The 26,214-nt window shown below is 40.8% G+C and overlaps 1 protein-coding gene across 1 annotated transcript in view; it reads right to left on the minus strand.

Annotated features, from left to right (window-relative positions):
- Positions 1-26,214, minus strand: part of tent2 (terminal nucleotidyltransferase 2) — a 35,607-nt gene that overhangs the window by 1,318 nt on the left and 8,075 nt on the right. The window contains exons 8-14 of the mRNA XM_055920599.1: positions 25,997-26,063; positions 25,567-25,643; positions 23,345-23,473; positions 23,097-23,140; positions 19,034-19,170; positions 468-559; positions 108-187 (exon numbers count right to left, since the gene is read on the minus strand). Of these exons, the coding sequence (XP_055776574.1) occupies positions 108-187; positions 468-559; positions 19,034-19,170; positions 23,097-23,140; positions 23,345-23,473; positions 25,567-25,643; positions 25,997-26,063 (626 nt within the window). The remainder of the gene's footprint in view (positions 1-107; positions 188-467; positions 560-19,033; positions 19,171-23,096; positions 23,141-23,344; positions 23,474-25,566; positions 25,644-25,996; positions 26,064-26,214) is intronic.

Genomic DNA, 26,214 nt, shown 5'->3' on the forward strand with positions numbered 1-26,214 from the left:
GTGAGAGGGGTGGGGTTAGATTTGGGATGCCCCATGCTCTCAAATAAAAATGGTGGATTTACAATGTGGAAGGAAAACAACCACAGTGAAACGTTCCCTAAGTCTACCTCAGCGAACTGTGCTTTGATGGCATCAAACTTGACCTTCTCATGGACTGCCCTGGCTGTGTTGGTGCCATCAAATGGCTCTGAGAGAGCAACAATGGAGAGACAACATGTCAGTTGGGACAGATGCCACATTAAAACATTGACACTGATTTAGCAAGAACCAGATGTATTGCACAATCATGTTTTGTAGCATACGTCTCTAGCCCCTAGGTGTCAATATAAGAAGATGATCTAAAAGGGGAGTCATTACATCATGGTAATAACAGTTTTTACACAGTCACTACACAACTGTGTAGGAGGCAGCTCGGCGTCAGTGTCATGGTTAGAAGTGATTGACTAGTCAGGTCTGGTCTGGCCTACCTTCCACACAGATGAACTTGTCTCTCCACTCTAGACTATTTGACTTGGGCAAAGCCTTAGCCTCTCGCACCGAGATCACCTGTTTATCCCACCTGAAACAGAGGAGAGGGAGAGTGTTGTGAGCATGAGTAGACATCTGTGTGTGTGTGTGTTCTGTACGGCATGGTATGATATTGTAGGCATAGCTCAGTCAGAGCTTCTCGGAGCGTCCAGCAACGCTGCCAAAAGGTTGAAGGTCAGTTTACACCTGTTGCAGTCCCTCAGACAGCAACATGACACCAGAGGGAGAGGGGGAGTGGGAGGAGAGAGGAGAGTACATACCAGCTGTGACAGCAGTAAATGACGATAGTTGCTGATCGGAACTCCATATTCCGTGAGTAACAAACGTAATTTGACATTATTAAGCTTGAAAAGCTGCTGAACGGCAGGTCGAATGGCTACTTCCTGGGCTTAAAGGAGATTCACCATATCAACATCTACTGTAAGGCCAAATTCTGGTTCAGATGAGCACCAACTGTCATTATATGCAGATGTTGTGTTATGGTATGCGAGTGATCCAATAAATTCTATTCTGGCCATGTTCAAATGTTTAACACTAGAACCGCCATAGGGCAACGGCCACTGACGTTTGATTTTATAAGTAAAAAAAAAGGTGGCCCCCCCCAAAAAAGCAGTGCCCTGCTCCTTCCCTTACTTTTACTAAATGTTTTGTATTTTACATTGTGATTTCAAAATTCCGTCAAATAAGCAAACAGAAAAGTATTTAGAGCCTTTTTACAATTTTTTCCCCCACACCTATTCCCAACTTGACCCGCCAAGACAATGTGCTGTAGGACATTGGTACGCAGCCAGGCGCTAATGCGTCTCTCTTTCTCTCCTCACTGAATGAATGACAAAGGGGGCGATAATTGTGCATCTTACTTCACAATTGAACTAGGATAAAGAGGTTGATTTAATTTAGAAAGACAATAGTGTAATGATGAGGTTGTGTATTTATCAGCAGCAAATAACTTGACTGCGCCTTGCAGGTTGATTGACGTTTTACTTTGTAAAAAATAAGCCGTTACGGGACTGTTTTATTTACTGTAACTCTACTACTAATCAAATGTATTGTGAGGAAAACAAAAACATGCTACGTGTTGCAGTAGGCCTTTCGAATAATGCTAAACATATCCTTGACTCTATCTAGGTTGATGAGCGGGAAACAAACGATGCCAGTCAGCCTGCACAGCCGACCCATAGAAGTAACACCGTAAACTATACCGATACTAATTTCACACACAAGAGTTAGCCTATGGACAAGATTAAATCATTTGATGAGTGACAATTCTTAGGCCCATCAGTTATCACATTGTATATAGAAAAGATGGGCGCACCTTGTAATTGACAGATGCAGGGAAAGGAGCATCACTTTATCAAATCCGCCTTCAGAGTCCCATGCAGGTCAAACATTTAGATTTCTATATTGTATCAGAAAGTGCATATTCTGCCGATTCTATGACACTTACATTTGTCAAATAGTGCAGCTCTGTTTCCAAATTTCACTTTTTCCAAGAATACCCGTGCTGTCGTTGCAGTCAGCACATGACCACTGGCTACTAAGCAAAAACTAGTAACATAATAAACTTAAAATATGCTATTGTCATCAATGGATGAATGGGCGATAGAAACTAGATGGAAACTGATAATGGTGCGTGTGACTTCAATGAAATGAATGATGAGGATGATGAGGTGTAATAGTGTGATGATGATGAAGAATTGTGGGCGGTCTAATTATTTTATTACAAAAGGCTGGAAATTGTATATAATTTCACAATCGGAGAGTCAAATCAGACACTGAATACAACACACAATGTGTGGAGCGCACATTGGAAAGACGAACCAAACGAATGGACGCACTGACAGCATCGCAAATGCTGCAGAATTTAGATGAGTTGGAGTCGGACGGAGGATCGGATATTGAGCTTGACGTTGCAGATGAAGAGTCGTCCATCTGATTCCCGACGTTGACTTCGAGTCTCCGCCTCTGATGCCTGAGCCTTGCCGCAGAGAAACAGAGCCGACAGATGGCAATTCCAACTGCTACGGTGAGACAGGAGTCTTGGAGGGATGGCACGGTTTATGTGACGAGTGACGACTTTGTGACATGTAGATGTTGCAAATAATGCAGCAGATCAGAGATCGTACTGCCGCTCATGCGCACAGAAAAGGAAATAGTACGTGGGACATGTCTATGGATGACATGGACATACGGCAGGAAGAGCATGGGTGTGGAGTCATTTTGGTCTGATAGGTATGGGGTGGATTTCTTCCCGAGAGACCATGCCATGCAACCGCTTCAGAGATTATGCGACACCTGCGGCAGGTGCACACGAATCAAGGCCCAGGAAAACTGTGTCCAGAGAAACCAATTGGTTTGTGGGGCTTGTAGGTGGTGTTTTGTCTGTTTTGTTTGCAAATGAAAAAATAAATCATTACAATGGGGATTGTAATGTAAAAATGAAAGACAAATATTGATTTTGTTTTGACAGATTTTTTTTACTCCTTGTACAATAAAAACAATATATATAAAAAAGAACAGGTGTTCTAAAATAGATGACTGTTCAACCTGTTGTCATTGGCTCTTGTGTTATGTGCTCTTTACTGTTACCATACCACATGCTGTATGGCCATTTATGTCATAAGATATTACAAGCATTTTCAGCAGTGGGGTCCTCCTATGTTTACCAATAACCAAATGAAGGATTCAAAGAAAATAACTACCTCCTACATGGGGAGGTTTGATAATGCTGTGGGGTTGCTTTGATGCCTCTGATACTGGGTGCCTTGAACGTGTGCAAGGAATCATAAAAGCAGCAGATTATCAATGTTTTGGAGCAATGACTAGAAATCTAGCAGATGCACAGACTTCCTGTCATTGCGCTAACGCTAGTTAGCATTGGCTCACAAAACTACCTCTAACATCCTTCATGTTGGACATAGACCTAAAAATGGTATCAACGAGTTCATCTGACTCTGGGGAAGTGGATAAAGGGCCTCATTACCAAAATCCCAAAGTATCCCTTTAATGGCAGTTAGTTGCCTGGGAGTTGCTGTAAATTTTGCATCACCTTATATATTTGCAGTGCTGCCAACTCTCACGCATTGGCCAAGAGACACGCGCATTTGACACTATTCTCACGCTCACACACCACACCTCATATCTCACACACTGAAAAGTACTGGTTTTATTTTCTAATTAATTCAATGCGTTAACTTTTCAACTGTGCTCCAAATCATTTTGAAAGCGGTGCATCTGCACATGCAATTTAACATATTGAGCAAAACCTCGATCATTGCCATGTCTTGCCACAGCACTGTGAACTGCAACACATTGAAGAATATGATTGGTCTAGTTACAGTATGTAAGGGATCACGGGGATTGGATGTGCGTTTTAAAGAAACACCCCTCAAGATTAGAGTGAAGCTGAATGGAGAGAGAACGGTTCTCAGCTGAGCTTATAAAACTAAAAAGAGCAGCAAGGTGGAGCTATTTTATGTACAATGTTGTCAACATAATTAGGTTGCTGTTACTCCCATCCCTATTGCAGAATACAGCCTTTTTATAAAATCTTCTGAAAGAAGAGGTCAAAGCAGTGGGTGGTGAAGAACATCGCCACAGCGCCAACGCCTGCTAAACCAGCTGCCATCACCTGCTAAAGAATATTTTGTAACCTGCCTGGAACATTCAACCGACACAACATCCACATTCAGTTAGACTGATGTTGTAGTATAATATAGAATACTTAGTATGCTCACAACTGTGGTATACACAGAGTGTACAAAACATTAAGAACACCTGCTCTTTCCCATGACATAGACTGACCAGGTGAAAGCTATAATCCCTTATTGAGGTCACTTGTTAAATCCACTTCAAATCAGTGTAGATGAAAGGGAGGAGTCAGGTTAAAGAAGGATTTTTAAGCCTTGAGACATGGATTGTGTATGTGTGCCATTCTGAGACTATGGCAAGACAAAAGATTTAAAGTGCCTTTGAATGGGGTATGGTAGGTAGTTTTGCTGGGTTTTTTATGCTCAACAGTTTGCAGTGTGTATCAAGAACGGTCCATCACCCAAAGTACATCCAGCCAACTTGACACAACTGTGGGAAATGTAGGGCCCCACAGTGGAGGTGTCATAAAACCTAGCGGTCAAACAGGGAAATGGTTCCAATCGTTTTCAACGACCCATAGGGAATTTTAGAAAAACTTTAAATAAAGGTTTTTCGTGTAGGTTTACCCTAGCGTGATGTTTTGATAACTATGTAAATCTCTCTCGGGCAAAGGTGACATTTATCAACATATTCGGCTCTATTTACTCTCAGATTTGAAGAGGCAAATTAGCATCAAAGTAGACATCATGCAAGGCTACAAATCCCTACAAGCTCCTGCACGTCATCTCTATCTGACACCTTTGCTAACAGGTATTGTGTAAATGTAAAACTTGCACAAGACAGTTCACAAAATTGTCAATTTAAAGAAATTTAGCCAATTTATTCATTCCAAAATTTAGCTAACATTAGATAGTTAATCCAGAGATTCTTAACTTTGCCTCGATTCAGCAATCTTGTCCAGATCATCATGGCATTTGTAGTGCTTTATGATAGTCACATTAGCAGCTAATCGGCATACATTTTTTGGGGGTGGTAAATACAGGCGAAAATATTGATAGAAGTCACCTTGTCCTAGAGAGATTTACACGGTTATCAAAACATCACAGAAGGGTAAGCTTACACAAAACACAGCCCTTATTTGTTGTGTTTCTAAAATCCCCTATGGTAAAAATGAATGGTGGAAAAACTACTGGAACCATTTCCTTGTTTGACCGCTAGGTTTTATGGGTCACACTGTGGTATTCTATGGGAGTCAACATGGGCCAGCATCCCTGTGGAATGCTTTCGACACCTTGTAGAGTCAATTTCCGAGGGCAAAAGGGGTGGGGTGGGGGTATTGCTAGCTGTTGTACATATGAATATAACAGTGTTTTATATCAGCTTTTTTTTTTTTTTAAACAAGTGTACTGACAAGTGAATAAATGATTCCAGCTGCATCAGAAAGCAATAAAATGTTGACTTCAACTTCTGGATCAATTCATTGTGATATTCCTGAAACGTGTTTGGATAAACTAGCTTCAATCTTACTGCTAAAACAAATGATGCAGGGAGTTGGTGTGTCATTTCAACTTACATTTGTTGGCAAGTAAACATACTTCAATAAAACAATAGATTGGTCTGTCTAACCACAAGTAAAGTCACACCGTATTTAAAAAAAAAATCACGACAGCTGTGATGGAAAGAGGAAGTTTCAGTACAATTTCATAAATGCCTACAGATAATTTGTTAATTTGACATGGTGGGATCTTTTTTGTCTGTAAAATGTATTATGAGAGAAATGGCGGTGGAAACGCCTTTATGCGCAAATACTAATATAATAACCATCACCATCAAAGCAAACTTGGAGTCTCGTGATGATATGGCGTGTGATCCTTCCACTACGACTTGGGAAACCATGCAGTTTATTAGGCTACAGATGACATAAGTTATGATGGACTTCACAGGGTGTTGAAAGTGCACACTATGGGCTTGATGCTCCTTTCAAATAAATATCAAGGGTCTTATTCTGGTGACATGATGACCGATGCTTGACTGCCATTTGACAAATATCTCGCTCTTATCCATAATAATATCATAACTTAGACTAACCTACCTGCACTGTATCTGCGAGCTGTTGGCTATAGCGAAGGTCCCAAGACCAGTGTAGGCACATTTGCTATATATTTGGGACAAAACATATAAAACTAATCTGTAGAGTTGAAAATGCAATGGAAACACATTGAACTTTAGATTTTTTATGCGGTACATGAAAACTTTAGCAGACAATTGTATTTTGTGTGCACTACGGCATCATGCACTGATTTTACTCGGCTACAAGTCAGTTTGGTAGAAACACACCACTGGAGAGGAAAACTTTCTTTATGCAGATTTTTGGAGATTTGCATGAAAATCTGTCGCCAATTGGATGGAAACGTAGGTAATATAGCAAATAAGTAGACATGGCTTGTATTCAAGACAAAGTTTATTTGCTCAGGAGACCGAGGTGAGTTTATACAGCAGTATCCAGGAATAGTTACTGTATAGAAATGTATGACATATACAGTGCCTTCAGAAAGTATTCACACCACTTGACTTTTTCCACATTATGTTGTGTTACAGCCTGAATTTGTCATCACTGGCCTACACACAATACCCCATAATGTTAAAGTGGAAGAATGTTTTTTGACATTTTTACAAATGAGCTGAAATGTCTTGAGTCAATAAGTATTCAACCCCTTTGTTATGGCAAGCCTAAATAAGTTCAGGAGTAAACATTTGCTTAACAAGTCACACAATAAGTTGCATAGACTTACTCTGTGTGCAATAATAGTGTTCAACATGATTTTTGTAAAGCTACCTCATCTCTGTACCCCACACATACAATTATCTGTATGGTCCCCCAGTCGAGCAGTGGATATCAAACACGGATTCAAACACAAAAACCAGCAAAGTAGTCCAATGCATCGCAAATAAGGGCATCTAGGGTAAAAATAAAAAAGCTGACATTAAATATCCCTTTGAGCATGGTGAAGTTATTATTTACACTTTGGATGGTGTATCAATACACCCAGTCACTACAAAGATACAGGCGTCCTTCCAAACTCAGTTGCCTGAGAGGAAGGAAACCGCTTCAGGATTTCACCATCAGGCCCAATAGTGACTTTAAACAGTTACAGAGTGTAATGGCTGTGATAGGAGATAACTGAGCATAGATCAACAACATTGTAGTTACTCCACAATACTAACCTAATTGACAGAGTGAAAAGAAGGAAACTTGTACAGAATAAATGGATGGATCCTGTTTGCAACAAAGCACTAAAGTAATACCGCAAAAAATGCAGCGACGCAATTAACTTTTTGTCCTGAATACAAAGTGTTGTGTTTAGGGAAAATTCTATACAACAGCCTCCCGAGTGGCACAGTGGTCTAAGGCGTCACGACAGACCCGGGTTCGATCCCAGGCTGTGTCAGAGCCGACCGTGACCAGGAGACCGATGAGGCGGCGCTCAATTGGCCCATCGTCATCCAGGATAGGGCCCAGCGTTTGGCCGGCAGGGATATCCTTGTCCCATTGCGCTCTAGCGACTCCTTGTTGCGGGCCGGACGACTGCAAGCTGACACAGCTGTACCGTGTTTCCTCCCGACACATTGGTGCGGCTGGCTTCCGGATTAAGAGAGCAGCGCGTCAAATCAGAGCGGCTTGGCAGGGTCGTGTTTTGGTGGATGCATGGCTCTCAACCTTCGTAACTTCCGAGTCAGTAGGGGAGTTGAAGCGACGGGACAAGACTGTAACTTCCAATTGGATATCACAAAATTGGGGCGAAAAAAGGGGTAAAAGTTGAAATATATAAAAATATGTTTTATATCCAATACAACACATTACTGAGTACCACTCTCCATATTTTCAAGCATAGTAGTGGCTGCATCATGTTATGGGTATGCTTGTAATAGTTACGGATTAAAAAAAAGAAACAGAATGGCGCTAAACACAGGCAAAATCCTAGAGGAAAACCTGGTTTAGCCTGCTTTCTACCAGACAATGGGAGATTAATTCACCTTTCAGCAGGACAATAACCTAAAACACAAGGTAAAATCTACACTGGAGTTGGTTACCAAAAGACAGTGAATGTTCCTGAGTACAATTTTCACTTAAATCTACTTAAACATCTTTGGCAAGACCTGAAAATGGTTGTCTAGCAATGATCAACAACCAATTTGACCGAGCTTGAAGAAATTTGAAAAGAATAATGGGAAAACGTTGCGTGTGGAAAGCTCTTTGAGACTTATCCAGACAGACTCACAATAATAGCTGCTCACGGAGCTTCTACAAAGTATTGACTCAGGGGTGTGAATACTTACACTACATACACAAAAGTATGTGGAAACCCATTTAAATTAGTGGATTCTGCGATTTCAGCCACACTGTTGCCGACAGGAGTATTAAATCGAGCACACAGCCATGCTATTCTCGATACACAAACATTGGCAGTAGAATGGCCTTACTGAAGAGCTATGTGGCTTTAAATGTGGCCCCGTCATAGAATGCTACCTTTCCAACAAGTCAGTTCATCAAATGTTGGCCCTGCTAGAGCTGCCCCGGTCAACTGTAAGTGCTATTATTATGAAGTGGAAACATGTACGAGCAAAAATGGCACAGCCGCGAAGTTGTAGACCACTACAAGCTCACATAACGTGACCGTCGAGTGCTGAACCGCATAACGAGTAAAAATCGTCTATCCTCGGTAGCAACTGAGTTCCAAACTGCCTATGGAAGCAACGTCAACACAAGAGCTGTTCATCGGGTTTCCATGGCGGAGCAGCTGCACACAAGCCTAAGATCACCATGTGCAATGCCAAGCGTCGGCTTGAGTGGTGTAAAGCTCGCCGCCATTGGACTTTGGAGCAGTGGAAACGCGTTCTCTGGAGTGGTAAATCATGCATCACCAGGAGATAACTGAAAAAAGTCATGGCTGTGTGCTCGACGGATTAATCAGAGTTTGGCGGATGCCAGGAGCTACCTGCCGCAATGCATAGTGCCAACAGTAAAGTTTGGTGGAGGACGAATAATGGTCAGGGGCTGTTTTTCATGGCTAGGCCCCTTAGTTTCGGTGAAGGGAAATCTTAACGCTACAGCATACAATTCTGTGCTTCCAACTTCGTGGCAAGTTAGGGGAAGGCATTTCCTGTTTCAGCATGACAATGCCCCCGTGCACAAAGAGAAGTACATTCAGAAATCATTTGTTAAGATCGGTGTGGAAGAACTTGACTTGCCTGCACACAGCCCTGACCTCAACCCCATCTAACACCTTTAGGATGAATTGGAACGCAGAATGCGAGCCAGGCCTAAACCCCCAACATCGGCAAAGATTTTGGAATGAGATGTTCGACAAACAGGTGTCCACTTACCTGTGGTCATGTAGTGTATGTAAATGAGATTTCATTTTCAATCAATTTTTAAAAAAATCTAAAAATGTGTTTTCACTTTGTAATTATGGGTTACCCATGTGTGTAGATGGGTAAAAAAAAAAAAATCTATATTTAACCCATTTTGAATTTAGGCTGGAACACAACAAAATGTGGAATAAGTCAAAGGGTATGAATACTTTCTGAAGGCACTAGAATAAAAATGCCTACTAATGCTTATAATAAATACTACAGTTCTACAAAGGGAATACTAGCATATAATGTAGTTTGGGTGGTGCAGTGTTAGGAGTCATTTTGATTCAAGGGGAGATTGTTGTTATGGGAGCTTTCACATCTCCTCTTGCGAGTCATCAACTTCTTAGTATCCAAGCAGTATTGTCTGTGAGAGAAAGACAAAAACGCTATTAGATATTCATGGGCAATTGTTGTGTAATGTCTGTATTCCTACTGTAGCAGCATGGTGTAGAATATGAGACAACTCACAGACACAAATTAGCTGGCTCGCTACAACCCACAGGTATAGTTACTGCAAGACTAATATGAGTCATAAAGAGCCAAAGTCATTATTTTAATCTCTGCCATCATCACCAACACATTTCTCCAGATTTGCTCTAATGAGAGGCACTGAAGCTAGCTAGGCTAGTTAGCTAACTAGCTAGAATGTTAGATTACAGTACATTTTAGGTATAGCAAACACAGCTAACTCGCTAAACGTGGCTAGTTTGGCTTGAGGTGGTACTAGCAAGCCATGTTATGGCTGAATCGATCACCAAATTGTACTGTACAACACTTCCTTGTGTAAAAAGAGAGCTAGCTAGCTAACGACAGCAAAATAACTTACTTGTTTTTAATTTGTCCTACTGAGTCCTGGTTCAGCTGGTCTAGGATGCAGTCACTGCTTGCTGGTCTCGCAATTATTTTTCTTGACGTTTCAACTCCTCTTCAGTGTGTTCTGGCTCAAATAAATAGGGCTGTATGTTCCTATGTAAAACAAATTATATTCACATATTTTGTCGTCGTCCAGCTCTTCTTGGAAAGAGGAATCATCAGTAGCAGCCATTGTAGCTAATTATTTTGTAATCTCGGATAGAAAATGCGCGGTAACATAGCTCCAGTGAACCTGTAAACTAGTATCGTACTGCCCCCTTTTTGAAAAGCCTGCCTTTGAGGGTGGGAACAAGGAAGTAGGGCTCCTGTCAGGCTATACTCTTGACAAAGCAAGGGAAAATTAGTAAACCTAAATATCCTGCAATGTCTCTGTTGGACAAGAACAAACTTGCTGTTAGCGTGATCGTGCAAACCGGCGAAACACAAAGGCCACAATAATTGCTGCAAAACATGACTCCATTAATTTTTAGATCAGACAGCAGGTTTAATCATCCCGGGACGTAAATTCAAACAATTCAACAAGAATTATGTAGGAAGACTGGAAAAACACCCCAAATAGTGTCTTGAAGTTACGTTTCCATTTAATATGGCTTGGGGGCAGTATTTAGACGTCTGGATGAGAAGCGTGCACAAAGTAAACTGCCTGTTACTCAGGCCCAGAAGCTAGGATATGCATATAATGGGTAGATTTGGATAGAAAACACGCTAAAGTTTCTAAAACTGTTAAAGTAATGTCTGTGAGTATAACAGAACTGATATGCCAGGTGAAAACCTGAGGAAAATCTATCCAGGAAGTGAGCTTTTTTTGATGTGGGTAGTTATCAATTGAATGCCTATTGAGTATCTAATGGGTTAAGACCCAGATTGCAGTTCCTATGGCTTCCACTAAATGTCAACAGTCTTTAGACATTGTTTCAGGATTGTTTTCTGAAAAATTAAGAAGAATGAGACCTTTGTCGGTAGACTGTAGAATCATGCTGTGCTGGTTTGCACGCGTGACCGAGTGCGCACCCTTCGTTGTTTTTCCTTTATATTGAATACGCTATTGTCCGGTTTAAATATTAGCGATTATTTAGACAATTGACACCTGAGGATTAATTATAAACATCGTTTGACATGTTTCGACGAACTTCACCGGTACAATTAGGATGTACTCGTCTGCATGTTTTGACCACATTTGAGCCAGTGGATTACTGAACAAAACACGCCAACAAAAGAGTTTTTGGCATATAAAGAGGGACTTTATCGAACAAAATAAACATTTATTGTGTAGCTGGGACTCTTGTGACTGCAACAAGATGAAGATCTTCAAAACGTAAGTGATTAATTTTAATCGCTATTTCTGACTTTCATGACTCCTCTACTTGGTTAGAAAAATTTTGTATGCTTTTGTAAACGGGGCGCTGTCCTCAGATAATCGCATGGTATGCTTTCGCCTTTTTGAAATCTGACAAAGCGGCTGGATTAACAAGACGTTAATCTTTAAGCCGATGTATAACACTTGTATTTTTGTGAATGTTTATGACTATTTCTGTATTTTGAATTTGGCGCTCTGCAATTTCACAGGATGTTGTCGAGGTGGGTCGCTAGCGGACCACCTGCGCCAGAGAGGTTAACCTTTTTGGGGTAGGGGGCAGCATTTTCACGTTTGGATGAAAAGCGTGCCCAGAGTAAACTACATGCTACTCGGTCCCAGTAGCTAATATATGCATAGTATTAGTAGATTTGGATAGAAAACACTCTGAAGTTTCTAAAACTGTTTGAATGATGTCTGTAAGTATAACAGAACTCAAATGGTAGGTGAAAACCTGAGAAAAATCCAACCAGGAAGTGGGAAAACTGAGGTGTGTAGTTTTTTTAACTCTTGGCCTATTGAATACAATGTCTATGGGGTCATGTTGCACTTCCTAAGGCTTCCACTAGATGTCAACAGTCCTTAGAACCTTGTTTGATGCTTCTACTGTGAAGTGGGGCCGAATGAGAGGGGATAGAGTAAGGTCTGCCATGAGCTGACAATGCGCTTACCATGCGCGTTCATGTGAGAGTTAGCTTGAGTTCCATTGCTTTTCTACAGACATCTTATTGAAGATTTATGTTAAAAACATCCTAAAGATTGATTCTATACTTTGTTTGGTATGTTTCTACAAACTGTAATTTGACTTTGTCTGAACTTTGCCTGGAATTGCCCGGGCGTCGTGAGTTTAGATTGTGTACTAAACGCGCAAACCAAAGGAGTAATTTGGACATAAATGGTGGACTTTATGGAACAAATCAAACATTTATTGTGGAACTGGGATTCCTGGGAGTGTATATTCTGATGAAGATAATCAAAGATAAGTGAATATTTATAATGCTATTTCTGACTTATGTTGACTCCAACATGGCAGATATCTTCTTGGGTTGTGTTGGTCTCTGAGCGCTGTACTCAGATTATTGCATGGTTTGCTTTTTCCGTAAAGTTTTTTTGAAATCTGACAGCGGTTGCATTAATGAGTGTATCTTTAAATCTGTGAATAACACTTGTATCTTTTATCAATGTTTATTATGAGTATTTCTGTGAATTGATGTGGCTCTGTGCAAATTCACGGGATGTTTTGGAGGCAAAGCCAAATGTAAACTGAGGTTTTTGGATATAAATATGAACTTGATCGAACAAAAGATACATGTATTGTGTAACATGTTGTCCTGGGAGTGTCACCTGATGAAGAATATCAAAAATTAGTGATTAATTTTATCAATATTTCTGCTTTTTGTGACTCCTCTCTTTGGTTGGAAAATCGCTGTATGCTTTCTGTGACTAGTTGCTGACCTAACATAATGATATGTTCTGCTTTCGCCGAAAAGCTTTTTTGAAATCAGACACTGTGGTTGGATTAAGAGAATTTTATCTTTAAAATGGTATCTAATACTTGTATGTTTGAGAAAATTGAATTATGAGATTTCTGTTGATTGAATTTGGCGCCCTGCGCTAGCGGAACCCCGGTCCTAGACAGGTTAACAACATCAGCAGGTACAGGCTAAATTTGATGGTGTCAAGATCCTCCCGTCCAGTGAGTTTCGCAACCTGGGTGTGACATTTGACAGTCAGCTCGTTTGAGACCCACATCAAAAGTGTGACCCCCCGTGAGCACATCACTCCAGTGCTGTTCAACCTCCACTGGCTCCCGATATGTGACTCATTTCAGGAAACTATTCGTATGTTGCGCGTCACTACTTTACAGGAGAGCCATTAGAACGTAAACTTTTATTTATTTATCAAAATGTGTTTTTTTGTCAGAAATGCCTTCTGGAACATGTGAACTTTCATGTGCCTTAATAACAAAGATGTACGCCATCTGTAAATACAAAAATATATATATTACGAGTCGAGTTGGTTTAGCCACAGAAAAAGTCAGCAACCTTCACGCTAGCCATGATTGGCTGAGATAATAAGTGGGCTGGATATGCCGAGAGATGCTTCTGTCTATTTGAGCTGGTCAGTATGTTTAGGTAATACTGTCTAACGCAACTTAAAAAATATATATATATATTGCGTAGTAGAACTACATAAGTGTTGCTCTCCACTTTCTGGAGGACGGCGTTTTGAAAATCAGTGGAATTAGATTATGATAGCTAAGGAGAAGGAGAAAACACCTGTCTCGGTATCTTCAAACTAAGGGCAACCATGGCATCCGTGACAGAGAGGGAGAAGCATCCATAGTCTAGCTAGCTATATTTTCAGACATTACACGTTTCTATTTTTGTCAGAAAGTCATTTTCATTTCAAGTTAAAGTGTACTGTTAGCTAGATAACTAGCTAATGTTAGCTGGCTGGCTTGCTAGCTAACATTACGTTACGTGTATGATATGTGTAGTAATATTATTTGCATCTCAGAGCCATTTGCTTTGCTAGTTATAGCCTAAATGTTAGCTAGCTAACATTGAACCTGGTTGGTTAGCTACATACAGATTCATGCAGGTTAGTAACATCATGAGTTGGGATTATGGTTCATTGTTTAGCTACATGTCTTAACAAAAAAATCCACTATGCAAGTAACCATTTCAATAGAATGTTAATGAAGTCACTGCGACAACTGTTGATAGACGTAGCTGGTAAATTCGCTCTGACTATCTACTCTGATTTCAGAGCTCAACACCTGTTGAATATGGCCGGTGGTGTCAGTTAACGTTGGCAAAAAAAAGTATAAATTGTTGACAGCATTTCATTTGCAGTCACCAACGCCTCACCAACGCTCTGGATAACATAAAAACAGCCTAACAAGCTCTTCCAGGGCGAGTAAAATGGTCAGTGAGCTGTTCTCTAATTTGTGTCTGGAACTAGCTAGCAAGCTAGCCAACATTAGCCAGTTAGCTTGGGTGCTTGACTTCTGTTGTTAGGCCAAAACGCTCAGAACAACCCTTAAAGAGATGGGAGGGGCTAAAGCTTAAGAGGGTGTGAACGATGCTGAATGGGTGTAGACAAGGAGGAGCTCTCCAACAGCTGCACCAAACACCAACATTCAAAAGGCAATTTTCTCAAAAGTGAGGTTACAAGTTTATCAACTTTAAAAGCAGAATTACTTTCCCATTGTTCCTCAACTGTATGTAGTGTATGATATACCATTTTCTAGCTCTGAGTCTCCACTTTAATCCAATGTAAAAAACACCATTTCAACGTTTGCTACATAAGACCGAATCGAGCCGGCATTGACATTGAAATCCTGGTTCACAGCATTATGGCCAAACAGTTCTATTTTTGTCTCATCAGACCAAAGAAAATTCTCCTAAAAGTATGATCTTTGTCCCCATGTGCAGTTGCAAACGTTAGTCTGGCTTTTTTAATGCCGGTTTTGGAGCAGTGGTTTCTTCCTTGCTGAGGGGCCTTTCAGGTTATGTCGATATAGGACTTGTTTTACCGTGGATATAGATACTTTTGTACCCGTTTCCTCCAGCATCTTCACAAGGTCCTTTGCTGTTGTTCTGGGATTGATTTGCACTTTTCGCACTAAGTACGTTCATCTCTAGGAGACACAATGTCTCCTTCCTGAGCGGTATGACGGCTGCGTGGTCCCATGGTGTTTATACTTGCGTACTATTGTTTGTACAGATGAACGTGGTACCTTCAGGCATTTGGAAATTGCTCCCAAGGATGAACCAGACTTGTGAGGTCTTTTGATTTTCCCATGATGTCAAGCAAAGAGGCACTGAGTTTGAAGGTAGGCCTTGAAATACATCCACAGGTACACCTCCAATTGACTCAAATTATGTCAATTAGCCTATCAAAAGCTTTTAAAGCCATGACATAATTTTCTGGAATTTTCCAAACTGTTTAAAAAGGCAGAGTCAAATTAGTGTATAGAAAATTCTGACCCACTGGAATTGTGATACAGTGAATTATAAGTGAAAAAAATCTGTTTGTAAACAATTGTTGGAAAAATGACTTATGTCATGCACAAACAAACAAAATAGATGTCCTAACTGACTTGCCAAAACTATAGTTTGTTAACAAGACATTTGAGGAACAAGTTTTAATGACTCCAACCTCGGTGTATGTAAACATCCAGCTTCAACTGTATATACAAAAGTATGTGGACACCCCTTCAACTTAGTGGATTTGGCTATTTTAGTCACACCTGATAGGTGTTTAAAACCGAGCACACCGCCATGCAATCTCCATAGACAAACATTGTCAGTAGAATGGCCTTACTAAAGAGCTCAGTTACTTTCAGCGTGGCACCGTCATAAACTAACAGAATGGGGCCGCCGAGTGCTGAAGCGTGTAAAAATCGTTTGTCCTCGGTTGCAAACCTCACTACCGAGTTCCAAAATGCCTCTTGAAGTGCCCGACCTCACTAATGCACCTGTGGCTGAAGTGAAGAAAGTCCACGCAGCAATGTTCCGACATCTAGTAGAAAGCCTTCCCAGAAGAGTGGAGGCTGTTATTGCATCAAAGGGGGGTAACAACTCCATATTAATGCCCATGATTTCGGAATGAGATGTTCGACGAGCAGGTGTCCACACACTTTGGTCATGTAGTGTATGTTTATTCTGTTCTTCTGTCCACCGGATCTGACAACACCTGTAAATGGCTTTGATTGTTGTCTGCTTACAATGTTCTGTGTTTTGGACTGTTTTTATTATCAATTAATACATTTTCTTAAGTGCGATGGATGTGAGAAAGATAAATGAATTATTATTACTATTAACTAGTTGTCAGTAAGTTATTGTAAAACTCAAAGTAACTTAATAGCCAGTAACTTACTTGCAAATAGCTGCCAATAACTTACTGTACTTTCCCTGAACTTTAATGATTACAAGATAGCTTAACATTAGTTTACAACTACTAAGCATTCTTTGTGGTGAGCACACTTAGGACATCCTCAACATCTTGGTTGACAACCTTGCTGCCACACCATCAGGTCAGTGGACGTGACACATCTGCCACAGCAGGTTACTGTGAATTTTACCATAACTACTTGCAGCAAGCGGACAGTAAATTATTGACAAATGCAAATGAACTTCCTGGTGACCAACTGCTATTAAGTTACTGGAACTGCAAGAGCTGTACTCTTAATTGTCTCTTGATTGTCATAAGTTCTTACACAGATTGAACTGGTACAACACTTCCAATAACGGTTGGCACAAATACAACATATTTTAGACCATGCCCCCAAATATGCTAATGAGCCCCCACCATTATACTGCCCCCACCTACATTTCAAAGTGCAGTAATGGTTGTACCAATTAGGTTCCTCTACAGGGGGATTCTTTGTGAGAGGGTTCAAAACAGTTTAACAGTTCTAAATATGTTTTGATTGATTGTAATGGTTTATTTGTTGAAATTGTAATTTTATAATTGTACCTTGCTGTTTTTTATTCTTGGTGTTTTATTTGGAATGTTCATTTTCTTGATTGTGAAGATGTTTGTACTCAGGGCACCATTGTGAATGAGACCCTGGTCTCCCACTAATAAATACAAGTAAAATAAATACATAGCATTCAATACACTGCTCTAAGTTATAGAAATTGGGCCAAAACAAAAGGTGGTAAAGCCAAACATATTAACTTAAGATATGTCATCTGCATCATTTACAATGGGTGCAAATGAACACAGTGGGCAGAACAAACAAGGAGGTGGGCAGTCAAATCTGAGCTAGGGAGATCCTATTGGTGTATTTTAGCATGCATTTGCACATTTCTGTTAGGGAACACCTACTCTGAAGTGCATCTGTGCAAGTCGCCCTTGCACTCCTAAACAACACAATTTTTGGAAACTTTGGCAAAGGGTCAAGTCTGTTCACTCTGTTCATAAGTAACATATTATAGTTTTGGAAACAGAAAACTGTATTGAGATTGAATGTTTCTTTAATGAGAAAATGTGAAGAATATCGGTCAAATTTTACCCACTGCCCACCACTGGATTTCCACTCATCACCATATTAGGTGGTGAGAGGAAGTTCCAACCTTAAATGTGTTTACCCTTTCATCATTCTATTCCACATCAGGTAACTGATGCAAGCAGTAGAATCAGATTTAAACAATAGATAAAATTACAAATTGTGGAACAGCAGGGACTGTGAAGAGACACACACAAAAGATACAGACACGCATACAAGCGCTAGCACATGCACTCCACACACACGTACACTGTAATATTGTTGTATTGTGGTATTATACATTTTGTATTGTAGATATGTAGTGGCGTAATAATGTTATATGATGTACTGTTTTATTTTGTTTTACATGTAATGCAAGTGCCTTAATGTGTTTGGACCCCAGGAAGAATAGGTGCCTTGGCAGCAGCTAATTCTATGGTAAAGCCAGCTAGCTAGCATTTTCCTTTGAAGCTAACTGGTTAGTCAGCTCTTACCTAGCATAAAACTAACATAGCAAACATTTAAACATTAATTTCTGTCAAAATATTGCAACCATACATTGTCATATGGATTCAATTGTAATCATACCATTTCAATATCAAAATGCCTGTGTGATAAAAAAGATTCTCAGTAATGATGAAGTAGCCTATCGTGCTGAGCAATTCGCCAAAATGAAGTTTCCCCCCCATTTTTAAACAAGTAAATGACCAACGTTGGTTAAATGAATTGAATATTCATTTAGTTCGTTTTTTCCCCCGAGTTTTACACAAACTGTGGGACGTTGTAGGAAGTTGTAGTTTACAACAGGCAAATATTCAACAAAGTTTAGGACAGACAACATGGTGATTAACTACATGGACCACAATCCATTGCGCCTACAGATGCCTGAACTTGCCAGGGCACAGACCACATGCGAGGAAGTGTATTAGCATATAGCTAGCATCTGCTATGGAAATTCGTTAGTACTTATTAGCATCTGCCAGCATTTTAATTATTATTATTTATTTTGTTACAGACGGTTATGGGTCTTTTTTTGCATAAAAAAAGCGACCCCTTGTTCTGCAACGTAAGTAATACCTTATACCCCAGTATGGCACAAGGACGGTAAAAAAAAGGTATGAAAATCTGGATACCACCCAACCCTACCGGCAACTTTACTTACCTGGCGACATTGCTGTAGTACTTGCAGAGTAAATATAGAGTTTTTGAGGATTATTTGAAGGCTCTTACCTGAAGACAGTACTAGAGGAATATTTTAGCAGTATTACCTAAAGACGGAGGTGTAGTACTTGAGAAAGCCCAGCAGCAGCTCTCCCAGTGAGGCCTGGTTAGAGGAGGAGTAGGGGGGGATGTCTCTTGGACCCTCAGGCACATGGTGGATATCCATGGATGGATTAAAACACTCCTGAAACAGCAGGGGTGTATTCATTAGTCACACACTGTTGCAAAACGTTCTGCAGCTAAAACAGGTTATGCAACATCAAGCAAAAGATGTTGAATTCCGTTTAGTTTTTAAACAATGGTTTGTGCGTCACATTGCAGAACGTTCGGAATTAAACAGTTTCCTTGCAAAATGTTTTACAACGCTGTGTCATATTTTTTATGAATACGCCCCAAGGGTTTAACATGACCTCATCAAACAGGGACAGACCATCATCCTACAGGGACAGATTACATTGGTTGTGTTTCCCTGCTCAGATGTTGCATCAAACAATGGTTGCGTGCCACGTCATCGACCAGATTGCCATAACCTATGATGCGGACACATAAATTATCTATCCAGGCATTGTAAGATCTGGCATGTATCAGCAAAGTTTGAGCAGAGGAATACAACAATAATTACACTGGGACAGATGGCATTATCACAGAGGAACAGATGACACCATCGCACAGGAACAGATGACATCATCACACAGTATGTTGTAAATTACATCATCAAACCAGGGTTTCCGTTGGGAAAATCTGGCACCATATATTTTACCGGGAGCATTTTAATTGAATGGATATTTGAGAAATTTACCGGACCCATATGCATCGGGTGCGTAACCTGATTAGGGCGTCCATCCACAGTGCTCAGAATGACAGCATCACATGCAACTCGAGGATGCAACGACATGCTTCCTTCTTACTGGATACCGATGCGCACTTAGAAGATGTTAGAAAAACTGCCAAAATGTACTTTTCCTCAGCTAACAAGACGAGTAACAGACAGAAAAGTCACTAGCATATGTCAATCTAATATCCCCCATAGTAGAAAAGTTTACCTATTCTATTCGTCAGCTTGTTGTTCTGTGCAAGAAAGAAATAGCCTATTCCTAACACTCTGGCTACATTATTTGTATTTTTTTAAAGCAATGAGGCTGATGCTATAGATCAGAACATTTAGCTTAATATGTTGATAAACTATTATTTATTCACATTATAAGCACAGCAATGTGCACAAGGCAGTAAGCTACGCGTGAATGTTCATTCCATAATGCAATTAGCAAAAAAACACCATTGTCGAAAGTGCACCGAAAATGCAAGCGGTTTCAAGTGACAGAGATGAAAATGTCTGCTAGAAATTTTGAAAGAGGGGAGACCTGGAGATGCAACTAGCATGGGTTGCTAATATGACCAGGATTGTGCCTTTGGCTACTGGAAAATGAAAGAAAGTTCACTTGAAAATCAATAGAACATGAGAGAAATATGCTACCGGTTTCAATGGCTTATGGATGTCTTTATAAAACACACTGAACAAAAATAAAAATGCAACATTCCACAATTTCAAAGATTTTACTGAGTTACAGGTCATATAAGGAAATCAGCTAATTTGTATTAATTCATTAGACCCTAATCTGTGGATGACACATGACTGGGAATACAGATATGCATCTGTTGGTCACAGATACCTTAAAAAAAAGGAAGGGGCGAAGATCAGAAAACCAGTCAGTATCCATTATGAACACTATTTGTCTCATGCAGCGCGACATCTCCTTCTCATAAAGTTGATCAGGCTGTTGATTGTGATCTATGGAATGTTGTCCCACTCCTCTTCAATGGCTGTGCGAAAATGCTGAATATTGGTGGGAACTGTAAGACGATGTTGTACACGTTGATCCAGAGCATCACGAACATGCTCAATGGGTGACATGTCTGGTGAGTATGCGCAGCAGCTCATGGAAGAACTGAGACATTTTCAACTTCCAGAAATTGTGTACAGATCATTTCGACATGGGCAGTGCATTATCATGCTGAAACATGAGGTTATGGCGGTGGATGAATGGCACGACAATGGGCCTCAGGATCTCGTCAAGGTGTGTCTGCATTCAAATTGCCATGGATAAAATGCAATTGTGTTTGTTGTCCGTAGCTTATGACTGCCCATACCATAACCCCACCATGGGGCACTCTGTTCACAACATTGACATCAGCAAACCGGTCGCACACACAACGCCATGGTAACCAGGATTCACCTGTAAAGAGCACACTTCTCTAGTGTGCCAGTGGCCATCGAAGGTGAGCATTTGCCCAATGAAGTCAGATGAGCTTCCCTGACATGGTTTATGACAGTTTGTACAGAAATTCTTCAGTTGTGCAAACACAGTTTCATCAGCTGTCCGGTTGGCTGGTCTCAGACGATCCCGGAGGTGAAGAAGCCAGATGTAGAGGTCATGGGTTGGTGTGGTTACACGTGGTCTGTGTTTGTGAGGCCGGTTGGACATACTGCCATTCATTCTCACAAACAACGCTTATGGTAGAGAAATGAACATTAAATTCTCTGGCAACAGCTCTGGTGGACATTACTGCAGTCAGCATGCCAATTGCATGCTCTCTCAGAATTTGAGACATCTGTGAAAAAACTGACCATTTTAGAGTGGCCTTTTATTGTTCCCAGCACAAGGTGCAAGTATGCAATGATCATGCTATTTAATCAGCTTCTTGATATGCCACACCTGTCAGGTGGATGGACCAACTTGGCAAAGGGGAAATGCTCACTAACAGGGACGCAAACAAATTTCTGCACAATATTTTTGAGAAATAAGCTTTTTGTGCGTATCGAAAATGTCTGGGAACTTTACACCTTGCGATTTATTTATTTTTCCCAGTATAATTGCCTCCACGTTTGTATTGTCGTATTTTACTTTGAAGCAAGGTAAGACATGCCTAATTATATGAAGTAAAACGTTCAGGTTTCAAACAACTAAGTTTTCAAAATACATATTGCATCCAGATCATTGCAAAGTAGTGTGACACACCTTTCTTACTGTTGCATATAGGCAATGAATGGGATTATAAAAGCACGTTTCACTCCAGCAGCAACAAATTAGTTGTTTGAAAAGCTGTAGCAGCAGCTCTCCCGCTGTCTTGACAGATTTTCCGCTCATAGGCTCTGTATCTGTACGCATGTGATAAACTTAACGACCAATGAAAATACACACAGACCAATTTAGTTCCACAAAATTATGCTAATTAACCTATAAACGGGTAAGCATGACCGGTCAAATGTATTTACATCGACTAGTATTTCCATCATGGAATATGCTAAAAAGTATTATTTTTGCAATGGGATTATTTTCCTTCCCCCTGATAATTGGCCGGCAACAGTTTTATTTATCAGCTTTTCATGTATTGCCGGCTTACGGAAACCCTGCATCATATAGGGACAAAGACTCCTACACACAGTGGAAAGGAGGTGTCTGGGTGCTGGGAGAAACCAATATTCATTAGAACATTGGAGTTACAGGTTGAGTAATGTACCCAAATTCCTATTATACGTCAATAATTTATCATAAAAAAAGTATAAAATATTTTATTGTCACATACACCGGATAGGTGCAGTGAAATGTGTTGTTTGACATGGTCAGTCATAGTACGGCACCCTTGGAGAAAATTATGGTAAAGTGCCTTGCTCAAGGATGTTTTACCTTGACAGCTCAGGTACTCGAACCAGCAATCTTTCGGCTACTGGCCCAACCCTCTAACCCCTAGGCTAGTTAGTAGTGAATGCTATCTTATTTTTTCAAAGCCATTTTAGCTTTTGCCGTTAAGCCGACATTGCCTGCCTTTTAGTCACGTGTTGCTATGCAACTCCCCTGGACTTGCCCCGGGCAGGCCTGCCCCCCCAGTGTAAGAAACCTGTTAGAAAATGTTTGCGCTTTGAAACTAAATAAATACTACACGCTGAACCAAAAGAAACATCTTTGCTAGATTCAAGATAGTGTAGTTAGACAAATCATGGAAAGTAATGACATGATGTCCTTTTATTGGAATTTGTAGCCTAAAAGGACTTAATAAACCTGTAATGTAGCCTGTTTTATGTCGTTTAAGAGTAAATGTAAATTTCCTTACTGGATATTCCTTCTGCAGAGAGGGAATGACTGGTTCAGGCAAAGCTGTAAAGACAGAGACAGACACACTGGGTTAAACAGTGTAGTGGTTAACCTCGAAAAAGGAATGCCAGAGGTATATTGTAGTTATTAGTGCAGGACCATGATTACTGTGTGTGTGTGTGTGTGTGTGTGTGTGTGTGTGTGTGTGTGTGTGTGTGTGTGTGTGTGTGTGTGTGTGTGTGTGTGTGTGTGTGTGTTTACACTCACTCTGTAAGTAGTGTAGTACCATCAGTACTAGAGTGTAGCTGCTGAGTGTTCCTTTACTGGCGTCGTTTATCCTGTGATGTCTGGCCCACCTCTTTACCACCAAGATGATGGGACGCACACGCCGCTCAGCTATAGACACACGGAGCGAGAGAGAAGAGGCTAGTACAGAATTGGAACATAGTGGGCACACATCCAGCACATTGTATGAGTGTGTAACAGGGTTAGAAATACTCTCCTTATTGAAATGTGTGACTTTCACCCAAATTATCTGTTTTGATATTATTCATTTGTTGTGAGCGGTGTAATGTGGTAGTGCAAGTCTGTGGTTACTCTAGAACAGCATGTACAGTGCATTTGGAAAGTATTCAGACCCCTTGACCTTTTCTACATTTTGTTACATTACAGCCTTATTCTATAAGGGTATTGTGTGTAAATTTTCCTCATCATGTCACACAATACCCCATAATGACAAAGCAAAAACAGGGTTTTATAATTTTTTTGGACATTTATTAAAAATAAAACACTGAAATGTCACACTTACATAAGTATTCAGACCCTTTACTCAGTAATTTGACAGCAATTACAGCCTTGAGTCTTCTTGGGTATGATGCTACAAGCTTGGCACACCTGTATTTGGCGAGTTTCTCCCATTCTTCTCTACAGATCCTCTCAAGCTGTCAGGTTGGTTGGGGAGAGTCGCCTCACAACTATTTTCAGGTCTCTCTAGAGATGTCCATATTGTTTAAGTCCGGGTTCTGGCTGGGCCACTCAAGGACATTCAGAGACTTGTCCGGAAGCCACTCCTGCGCTATCTTGGCTGTGTGCTTAGGGTCATTATCCTGTTGGAAGGTGAACGTTCGCCCCAGTCTGAGATCCTGTGCGCTCTGGAGCAGATTTTCATCAAGGATCTCTCTGTACTTTGCTCCGTTCATCTTTTCCTTGATCCTGAGTAGTCTCCCAGTCCCTGCCGCTGAAAAACATCCCGAAGCATGATGCTGCCACCACCATTCTTCAGCATAGGGATGATAACAGGTTTCCTCCAGACGTGACGCTTGGCATTAAGGTCAAAGTGTTCAATCTTGGTTTCATCAGACCAGAGAGTCTATAGTTGCCTTTTGGCTAACTTCAAGCAGGCTGTCATGTGCCTTTTACTGAGGAGTGGCTTCCGTCTGGCCACTCTACCATAAGGCCTGATTGGTGGAGTGCTGCAGAGATGGTTGTCCTTCTGGAAGGTTCTACCATCTCCACAGAGGAACTCTAGAGCTCTGTCAGACTGACCATCGGGTTCTTGGTCACCTCCCTGACCAAGGCCCTCCTCCCCCGATTGCTCAGTTTGGCCGGGCGGAAGAGTCTTGGTGGTTCCGAACATCTTCCATTTAAGAAGGATGGAGGCCACTGTGTTCTTGGGGACCCTCAATAATGCAGAAATGTTTTGGTACCCTTCCCCAGATCTGTCCCGCGACACAATCCTGTCTCGGAGCTCTACAGACAATTCCTTCGACCTCATGGCTTGGTTTTTGCTCTGACATGCACTGTCAACTGTAGGACCTTATATAAACAGGTGTATGCCTTTCCAAATAATGTCCAATCAATTGAAATTACCACAGGTGGACTCCAATCAAGTTGTAGAACCATCAAGGATGATCAATGGAAACAGGATGCACCTGAGCTCAATTTCGAGTCTCATAGCAAAGGGTCTGAATAGCGGAAAGGGGGATACCTAGTCAGTTGTACAACTGAATGCATTCAACTTCTGCATTTAACCCAACCCCTTTGAATCAGAGAGGTGCGCAGGGGGGGGGGGGGGGCTGCCATAATCGACATCAACGTCGATTATGGCGTTGATGTCGATAAAATAAAGAAAAACCCTTGAATGAGTAAGAGTGTCCAAACTTTTGACTGGTACTGTATGTAAATAAGGTATCTGTTTTTTGTTTTTAATACATTTGCAATGGGGTATTGTGTGTAGATTGATGAGGGGGAAAAATGTATTTAACCAATTTTAGAATAAGTCGGCATGTAACGTAACAAAACGTGGAAAAAGGTAAGGGAATGCACTGTAAAAAGAAAGTAGAATAGCCACACTGTTTAGATCCCCCGTTTTAATGTCAAGCACAAACGAATGATTTAGTTTAACCAGTAGCCAATAGCTGGAAGAGGGTGAAAGGTGAGCGGTGACAGATAAGCAGTGATGGGTATGAGTGTTATGTGCGTGACCTAACCGTAGGCGTAACTCCTCAGCAAGAAGGTGTTTCTGATCCCTACAGTGTTGTTTACGTTCAGATCAAACTCGACTCCACTGGAGAAAGATAGAGGAAGAGATAAATACATTTTTATTGAGGTTTGATATACCTAGTCCATTGCCCGTGCACTGTTCTACTGTGGAATTGGACCATTAGTAACATGTACATATTTCTGTCTGTAAAGAAATGTTTGATGCACAGCCGTATTGTGTGAAGGAGAACCTATACGCTTATACCCAGTCAGCCAGAGGAATATTGGCTTCACCTCAATAGTCACAAGGTTGTTCACAAGGTTTCTTCTCAAGGAGTCTTTCCTTGCCAGTGTTGCCTCTGACTGCTAAGCCTAAATGTGTTTGTGAAAATCAAAAAGACAAATAAAATGTGATTGATTGATAAAGTTTCCACCCACCTGACTTTGTCTCTGAATTTGAGGATGGGGACCTTGGCTCGGATCAGCTGCGGTCTCTCTATGTACGCTGTGGACCAGAACACACACGTATTCCTCAACTCCACAAGACCTTGCACACATATTTTCATTACTATGACTACCTAAAGTGAACACCATGGTGTGTGTTTAGTTTACCTACATCTCTATATATATATCAATGACTCTGGCTTCACCGGGGA

This window comes from Salvelinus fontinalis, chromosome 4 (genome assembly GCF_029448725.1).
Source record: "Salvelinus fontinalis isolate EN_2023a chromosome 4, ASM2944872v1, whole genome shotgun sequence".
NCBI lineage: Eukaryota > Metazoa > Chordata > Actinopteri > Salmoniformes > Salmonidae > Salvelinus > Salvelinus fontinalis.